Source organism: Xiphias gladius, chromosome 15 (assembly GCF_016859285.1).
Source record: "Xiphias gladius isolate SHS-SW01 ecotype Sanya breed wild chromosome 15, ASM1685928v1, whole genome shotgun sequence".
Lineage (NCBI taxonomy): Eukaryota > Metazoa > Chordata > Actinopteri > Istiophoriformes > Xiphiidae > Xiphias > Xiphias gladius.
In genome coordinates, this window is record NC_053414.1 from 5,027,292 (window position 1) to 5,037,016 (window position 9,725).

Sequence of the window (9,725 nt, forward strand, 5' to 3'; positions counted from 1 at the left end):
GTAATTTGTTCTCAATTGAAGTGAACATACACTGACAATACAAAAAGAAAGGTTTACTCCCTGTAGATGAGAACATTATCACTACTCTGATTTTATGAAGTAAAAATTATATCAGGAACATTTTACAACTATTCTGTTTGGTTTTTTTGATCATGAATGGGAGATTAAACTATGTTTTTTTAATCTTTGGAGTCCAAGGGCAATTTTGGGGATGTAAAAGTTTTATATTGTATTGGACTGAAACAAAAAGCAATAAAAAGGATTTCAGCTGTGACCAATTTCATAATTTTCCATTAGGAAAATAACAGAAAGAAGGAAAATAATTAAATACAAGTAATGTCTGAATATACTCTGGTATTATGTTTTTCTTATAGGGTTCATTTTTTGTGAAATTCCCTTATATTCTTTGATTTACCATGGGAATTAACCAAATTTTCTGACTAAACCTGTCTGAAATACAACTCTGGAAATTCTGACCAGAGGGAATGTGGTAACTGATGAGGAGTGTGTGTGTGTGTGTGTGTGTGTGTGTGTGTGTGTGTGTGTGTGTGTGTGTGTGTGTGTGTGTGTGTGTGTGTGTGTGTGTGTGTGTGTGTGTGTGTTTGTTTTACCTTTTCTGTGGAACACAGCATTGAGGAAGTCTTGGGCCTGTCTCTCCAGCCGGCTGATCCGAGACTGCTCCTGTTTGAAGTCTTCACACTCCGACAGCACCTGGCTGCCACCACCGTTCTCTACGCTGTGGTCCTACACAGACAAATACACAGAGACAAATGAGTGAGTAAAGGTCTCCTCTGTCAAAAAATAATACCCATACACAGCATTCCATCGCAAATTAGCTCCACCATGTCCAACTGTAGATGTCTGTCATGGTTCTCCTTCTCGGTTCTGTAAGCCAAAAGACGGGTTGCAGCTGCAGGTACATGCAGTCCTCTCCATTCTTTGGCCTGATGATGGCAAAATGGCAGATCATTTTCCAGGTCTATGGGTGCACATAGCTGATATTCTTTTCTTCCAGATAAGAAAAGGGGAGTGTAATGGTCAGTGCTTATAATGTAACACATCGTGTGGCTGCGCTGCATGATGATTTATTTGTCTTGGTTAAAATTAGGACTAGATATCACTGGCTACAATGTGGTTTCAAATTATTTTTTTTTAATATTAATATTTATAATCAATAAAAAATTTTATATGAGAAAATGCAATTTAATCGTGGGCGTTGTGCTGATTGATGATCACCTTGGCTATTTAGAGCTGAAAAGACATTTGGCAATTACTAATGTCCCTGCTAATTTTAAGACATTTTCTAAATTTTATTTATTTTATTATTTTGGGTGGGGCAAAATGTATTTAGGAATTGTATAAAAATATCAGTCTTAGGTATTCCACAAGTAATTTTCTAAGCATGTGTTTTACTTTTACAACTGAAATATACACTCACTGAACATCAACAAATCAAGTGGCAGCAGTGCAATTCATAAAATCCTGCAGATACAGGTCAGGAGCTTCAGTTAATGTTCACATCAAACATCAGAACGGGATCTCAGTGACTTTGACCATGGCATGATTGCTGGTTTACTAAGAACTGGTGCAAAAAAACAAAAACATCCAGTGAGTGGCAGTTCTGTGGACGAAACAGTATGTCGATGATAGAGGTCAGAAGAGAACGGCCAGACTGGTTGGAGCTGACAGAACTAGCTAAGGTAAATCAGATAACCACCCTTCACAACTGTGGTGAGCAGAACAGCCTCTCAGAATGCACAACACATTGAACCTTAAGATGGATGGTATATAACAGCAGAAAACCAAGTTGGTTCCACAACGTTCAGCCAAGAACAAAAATCTAAGGCTGGACTGGGCACAAGTTCACCAAACCTGGAGAGCTGAAGACTGGAAAAATGTAGCCTGGTCTGATGAATCTGGTTTTCTGCTGAGGCACGCAGATGATAGGGTCAGAATTTGGCGTGAACAGCATGAATCCATGGATCCAACCTGCCTTGAGTCAGCAGTCCAGGCTGGTGGTGGTGGTGTAATGGTGTGGGGAATGTTTCCTTACCACACTTCAGGCCCCCTTAATACCAGTCAGTCATGATTTGAATGCCACAGACCATGTGCATCCCTCTACTCATCTTCTAACGGCTAGCATGATTATGCACCATGTCAAAAAGCAAAAGTCATCTCACACAGGTTTCACGAACATGACTGTGAGTTACGTGTCCTTCAGTGGCCTCCCCAGGCACCAGATCTGAATCCAGTAGAAAAAACCTTTGGGATGTGTTAGATTGGGAGATTGGCAGCATAAATGTGCAGCTGGCAAATCTGCAGAAATTATGTGATGCAATCATGTCAACATGGACTATAATCTCAAAGAAGATTTTACAACGTCTTGTGGAATTCATGCCACGAAGAACTGAGGCTGTTTTGAGAGGAGAAGGAGGCCCTGCCCAGCATTAGTAGGGGGTAGGGCCCAGTATGGTGACTCTAATAAGGTGTTCAGTAAATGTAGTCTAGCCCACGCTCTTCCTCCAGCCACTGCCCATCTGAGAGAGGCCCCCCCCCCAACACCACCTGCCACTTTGCTTCATCTGGTCGCTACTCTCATAAACTGCTGCTGAAAGAGGAAGGAGAACTGGCTGCAAAACGTGAAGACTTTGATTATTAATCAGCTCAAGTCATGAGCTGGCCAATTTCCAATGAAATTACACTAAAGGGAGAAGTGGTGGCAGGACAGCTCACTTCTCTACTGAGGTGCCATTGTTGGAGGCGGGCCTTTTCAAGCTGACAGCCAATCAAACATTTTCCTCAGGATATCCAGGTTCTTGAGCCTGTTGAGACGCTGGTCTTCCAACAGGGGATTATTATGAAACAAACAACAGCTAAATTGGAATGTGAATTCTGCCTCTAAGTTGGAGAAGGGGATTAACACCACTGTTAGTGTTGTGGTTGTCAGTTGTAATGAGTGTGTTGCCATTGTCTTTAAAACACTAAACAGGGAATTTGAGTGTGTGTTTGTGTCTGTGTGTCAATGGTGAGAAAACAAAGCAAGTAACAGAGATGAGAGTGTGTTTTTAAGGCCGTTTCACCCTCTCTTTATTTTAACCCCCTCAGCTCCCTCTTTCTGCTGGCAGTTTGCATGGCTTCAGATCAATGAATCAATGGTTCCCGCCTACTGAAGCTCCTCTGGCATTTCACAAACAAGCAGAGGGTAATAACAGTGAGACAGAGAAAGCCTTCAAGTCCTAACAGATGAATAAAAGATGAAAATCGTACTGAGTAAGAAAAGGAATACAATTAAGCCTGCTGCAAATTTCTTCTTATTTGTGTCATGATTTGCACACCATGAGTGGCTAACATAATTATTGACCAATCAGACATTACTGCTGAAAAGATCTCCTATAATCCCTGCTAGGCTTTGTTTAATTGATTTTTCTCTGATTGATTCAGTTTTTTTTATTGTTCCATTCAAGTCTTATCTTTAATTATTGTATTACATTGGGGAAATTTGTTGTGCTTCTGTACATTTTACATATATTCTCAATCGTGTCAGTGAGAGCTTTGGCAACACGAGCTCTGTTAGCATGATTTTTTTAGCGTGAGCAGAGAAACACAGAAAAGGGAGACAGAGAGCGACAGATGGGGGTTGATGGAGCGGGGCGGTGGTGAAGCCGGGATGTTTTTAGGAGACAGATGGCGGACCTTGTGGGTCAGACCTGGGTCAAGTTGAAATACAAGCGACCGGCAACAGCCGAGGGAAGGACGCCTCCTCCTGACTTCCTTCCCTTCTTCGTTTGCATCCCTCATTCCCTTGTTCCATCACACTCGAAAAATAACAAATTAATCAGTGAGTCGAGACCAAAAACAACTACAAAGAACTGAAGAGAACAACTTCAAAGCCAACATGGACAGAAAGGACTACAAGTGGTCAGAATAGTGAAAAGTCTGAACTTCTAGAGCTCTATGACAAGTGAGCAAACTCCATCTGCGGATGAAGACTATGTGATACAGTCAAAAGCTCCAGAAGAAGCGACTAAGTGAACCTCGAGTTGAGATTGTTTTGTCAACAAAGTGTGAGAAGAAATTCCAGACTAAAAGCAGCAGATTGAAATTTTGTTTCCGTTAAACTGTTGCACAACTTTTAAGCAAATTCCTGCAATGTGTACAAGTACAAAAGTGGACAATGTGAATCGGTGTGTGTTTCCATCTACTACCTTTACTGAAATGTATTTAAGAGCATGTGATAAGATCACTATGTTAATTAATAGAGCAGGAGTGGCTGATTCTTCTTTCAGTACTGCTTCTCACCTATCATGGCACTTGTGTTTTCTTATTTTTTAATCAATGAATTTTTCTCCCGATCCACGCGTACCCTGTGGTGTTTCTAGCAGCCACTATGACGACGGAGACGGGGTTGGCGTGCGACAAGAGCCCCCGTCTGAAATCAAACAGGGACCGCTGAGCATATGTACTCCCTTGCTTTTTGTTCCTTATTTTTCTCAGTGGAGTGGAGATCTGTAACGGCGAGTGGCTGCATCACATGAATACTTTGTCCACAGTGGAATAAGCAGGTACCACAGTGTCCATGTATGTGCATATGTATCTGTGCATTAAGTAGTAGCCGGTCCAATAAACTCATTATTATTCTGCTGTGATCACTTTTTAGCCGATGAGAAACTCAGAGGAGGCACCGGCCTCTCTGCTGCTGTGGGAGTCTCACTAATTTAAACCCATGTCACCATCCTCCTCCTCCTTTCACATACATTAACAAGCACGCACGCACACACACACACACACACACACACATACACACACACACTTACACACTTACCTCCAAACTATTATGTAGCATTCCTTTCATAAGCTAAATTGGGGTCAAGACCATGATGGTTGAAAAACACAAATAACAAGAACGCAGGAGGAGGAGGAGGAGGAGGAGGAAAGAAAAAGATGTGGAGCTTTCGGCAGAAAGCTCAAAATGGCGGCAGACAAACACACTAACTGTGTGGACAAAGGAAAGGGATTAATTCACATGATTAATTCAAGTGCTGTATTAGGCAGAAGGCAGCATTTGTCTCTATTCTTCAGAATGTACACATAACAAAATCTAAAGAAAACACACTGAGTAATCGGCAACATAAGAATGAAAGATTCTTCACAAAAAAGTGCAATCACTGAATTTGGTTCTGGGGCACTATTTTTTTTTGTTTTTCTTGTTACATTTTATTCAAGGATGTTATATTTTATAGTAGATACTGATAAATATTTTTTCTGTCAGCCTTGGATAAAAGTGTTAAATGCTACAGAGTTGATATTTTTAACCCAATAATTAATTATGTGGTTTAAGTGGTTTAAAAGGTAAAACCATTGGTTTGTTTTTGTACACCTGATATTTTTGGAAATATGCTTTTTTGCTTCCTTGCTGAGAGTTTGAGTCCGAACTTGGCTTGCATTGGATAGCTTAGCTTAGCATAAGAATGGAAACTACTAGCCTGGGTCTGTCCAAAGGTTAAAAAAACAGAACAAAACAAACTATCAACATGTTTAAAATGTACTCATTAACAGGTTATTTCTCATTTATTTAATCAGTACACGAACAAATGTACAAATGCAAGTTGTTCTTTAATGGGGAGTTCCAGTCTGTATGCTATGCTAAGCTAACTGTAAGAACTTTCTAGCTTCATATAAAGATATCAGGGTCATACTGATCTTTTCATCTAAGTATCAGTAAGAAAACTGAAGATAGCAGAGTAATTGTACCTTGTGTATATAAAATTTACCCTAATGCCAAACTATTCCTTTAGGTTATGCTTTATTAATATCTTTCAGGGAATTTGTTGACCTGAGTTTAATTTTTTTTTTTTTTGCTCTTTTGTTTTGCAAAAGGACAACAACAAGGGTACTGCTAACACCTAGCATGTGTTTATTTGGGCTGAAGAAAACTCATGTGCGCATGAGGAGAATGTGACAACGCAGGACTCAACCCAGGACCATCATCTCGTGAGGCGAAAGCGATAACCCGCCAATTTCTTACAGTTATGGCATTGAAGCCAGAGTCACAGAATATTGTCTGACAGGGGGACAAATTGTTACGATGTCTCCTACCTTGACTTTCTCGCGTCTTAAGCAGCAGAAGAGACAGTTTTCGTCGAAGGACCAGTCAGACACTTCCTCCGGCTCGCAATCTGGATCACAGAGGAAGACAGAAAGCAGAGGGTTAAATCACAACAAACTCCAGCTCCCATAATCCTCAGCATCTTCCAAATCGATGCACATTCTAGCAGGCAATGGACTTTTTAGGTCTAAACAGACATCAGCAAACTGGTGAAGTTGTGGTTTAGTTTGATGAAAAAGGTAACTCACACACTTCTAAAATCCTAAATACTCAATGTTCGCATCTGCAGTCCTGTTATCCAGCAAAGTATGAAGTTGGGAAGGAAATCTGGTAGCATAAAACTAAAACAAAGCACCAAACGGCAAAAGAAAACTCTCTTTCTACGATTTTTGTTTTTTTCTTGTTTTGCCTTTTCAATTTAGGTTCAAAGTTCGTAGATTATTTGCGCTGTGTATGCAGGTTGATTCTTACCAGCAGGTGTAAATGAGGTCTAGATGAATCAAAGGACAAATCCAAACACACTGTTCATTCAACATCTAGTCGAGCCTGACAGCCGAGGTGCCACAAACCCCCAAAATGATAGTTTTTTAACAGCCTTGTTCACACTGGTTCCGTGTCACCTGGAGTTGTGATTTGGGAAATTTAAAAAAACCAGTATCTATGGTTCTCGACGAGTTAAACAAAAGTCTGCGTTTGACTTATGACAAGAAGTTTGTATTAAGCCACTTAGAAAGGCAATAACATGTTCCCCATGTCATTAAATGTGTAGATTTTGCTCTTTTGGTGGATTTGGTTGTGGTTCCATTCCTTGTTGCCAGGTCAGCCACGTGCAGCCAAAATGCAATAAAAGATCTTGTTAAAAAATTTGTATGCAGTGTCTTTAATGACCCAGAAAGAGGAGGACAAATTTACAATCCTTGCGAAAAATAAAAATATGAACGTAAATCATGTGATACCAGAAAGGATTTTATTAAAATTGTCAAATGAACTCAAATGATGTGGAAGAAGTTTTATAATGTCATTGAAATTTTCCATCACAAATTCACAGATTTAAAGTATAGCCCGACCAACACTGCATTTATGAATCCGATACTGATATAGATATTTTTTTACCAAAAAAAAAAAGAAAAAAAACTGAAAAAGATCCCTTGGTTTGTATCTTACACAATTCTCAAGAACACAAATCTAACCGGGACATTTTACTTATCGCCCAACATATACACAAATACTAATATATCTGCTATTAAACTAATATTGGCTGGTGTATCCGTCTGGCTGTTATTTACCAGCAATCTTTAGAAATTCAAAATGTAATTTTTCGTACCAATCCATGACTTAACATTAATTTGCAAGATCTGGCAATCAGTAATCCGATTGTTGAAATGTATTTCAGTCGTGTAATCGCTCCTCTGTGGTCCTCTCAGAGCTGATGTGCAGCGTGTAATCCATCACAACTGTGACTGTGACTATGACGAATTACACAGCCCAACAAAGTTTAAAGAGTCTCGTAATTGATTTTCATACCACAGTGGAAACAATGGCTGCCCAGAATGGTCGAAGAAATACATTAAAAAAAAAAAAAAAAAATCAACCGCACATTCTTGTTGAAGGTTTTGAGTCTGTTGCCCCTCTGACCACACCCGGATGTGATGTCACAGTGTACTCACCACTACATCACTGGAGCAAAGTGAGAAGCTAAACCACCAGAGCTCAGCCAAAACAAGATTATTAGCCGCTATCATGCTGCTTTTTGAGAACTAAGATTTGCAAAAAACACCAGTATACGTCTTTAAGACCACTGAGGCATTTTGCAATTATTACAAATCACGAGGGGAACCGTACAAGGTCTTCTAGGTTATACGGTGTGTTAGCTTTCCACCTGAAGTCTTTTTTTCTTCATGTGTGTGTGCATGTGTGCACAAGTGGCAGTACATACATGCTGCGTTCCTTATAATACAGCAGTTCGCATCTATGTCTCTTCTAATCAGGCTCCACTTTCCTTTCATGTTCCTGTGAGACATGCCACAGATAAATGGACAATCTATTACTCTCTCTTTCTCTCGCCCTATCTCTTCCTCTTGCCGTAATGAAGAGGTCAAAGGTGAGCCGTGCTTGAACCCTGTGGTGGTGCCACTTACAATATCCCCGGGAAGGCGCCAATTAGCTCCAGTCCCACTGCTAACGTGACCACCCACCCTCACAGTAGTCAAGCTTCTGTGTGTGTGTGTCTGTGTGTCTGTGTGTGTGTGTGTGTGTGTGTTTGTGTGCGAGTTTGTGAGCTTGAGGAAGACGCTGACACTGTTTACATTAATCTTTATGTGCCTGTGTTCCTGCTCACCGGTCGGTGTGTTTACATGCACTTAATTAATCGGGTTACTGCCAAGCCGGTTTCTTAAACGTCATGTAAATGAGAAACATTTTCTTTTTTTTTTGAGATTTACAGGAACCTGCTTAACATACTGTACGTAGATTTCTGCTGCACAAGCCTGATGTCTCGGTAATGTATGACTGGCAACCAACAAACAATCCATCTGCGCTCACAAATACATCTACATAAACACAACATGGCCGCATGACAATTTTCAGACTTCACAGCTTGATGAGGACTGACCGACAGTCAGGCAACAAGCATGTGCCCCTTCTCTTGAGTGGAGTGCCAATGGGAATTCTGGGAAATATAGGAAATCACTAACCACTGATGTAGAGAGGGATGAGCGCCATTTGAGGGAAAATAATTAATGAAGCACCGCAATGTTTTTCATTTGTGAATATGCCAATGCCACAAAATTTAACTATATCGTCTTTGCACGTTTATGAAATCTAGTGATGCTAGTGTGTGTTTGTGTGCGTGGGTATAAAACCCGACGCGCACAGGTTTGACTGTCTGCAGCTCCGTAAATGAGCATGTATGGCTGCTTTATTTGGAGACAGTGTGTGTGTGTGTGTGTGTGTGTGCGGAAGTGTAATGCATGAGTGAAAATATTAGAACTATTCTAAAAATGCCTTAAGTTGGTGGGGGAGGGGTCACATGACTCCAGGGCGCCATGTTGACCTAATTTTTCTCCGGGATCGGAGGAGAGAGAGCGAGATCTAGGTGTTTAGGTGAGATTGGCCTTCGCCCGCTTCACTCGTATGGCATCTGTATTTGATCTGCGTCGTTCAGAGCAGGAAACCTTTTCCGAGAGTCAGCGAATCAGATGACAGTTTTGGTGAATTCAACCGTATAATTTGGTCTGTAAGTGCCCACTGTATATCCCTCACACAGCGGCCTGGGGCTCCGTGCAGCCTCAATAACACATACTGTTAACATAAATAATAAGAACACATACTGTTACCTCCCTAAGTACCGTGCATTGAATGAATGGCTAAATGAAATGAGAGATATTTCTTTTAAAGTCTTAGTGATGAATACTTAGAAACACAAAAGTAGCAACTCTATCTGATTTATTGTTTAGTAGAATTTTTTTTTTTTTTTTAAATCGGGCTGGATCACAGCTGTATGGCTTGCGAGGTCTGTCTTTCCAACATTTGATCCAGATTAAAAAAAAATGTTTTCTTTTTTTTTTTTTCCGGCCCACTAGTGTTAAGGCTCTAAGAATAGAAAAGCTGTCTCTCCCTC

General features: G+C 40.5%; 1 protein-coding gene across 1 annotated transcript in view; it reads right to left on the reverse strand.

The window, feature by feature from the left end:
* The window catches only part of lcor (ligand dependent nuclear receptor corepressor), an 85,450-nt gene that overhangs the window by 22,046 nt on the left and 53,679 nt on the right, over positions 1-9,725 (reverse strand). The window contains exons 3-4 of the mRNA XM_040147028.1: positions 6,097-6,176; positions 612-744 (exon numbers count right to left, since the gene is read on the reverse strand). Of these exons, the coding sequence (XP_040002962.1) occupies positions 612-744; positions 6,097-6,176 (213 nt within the window). The remainder of the gene's footprint in view (positions 1-611; positions 745-6,096; positions 6,177-9,725) is intronic.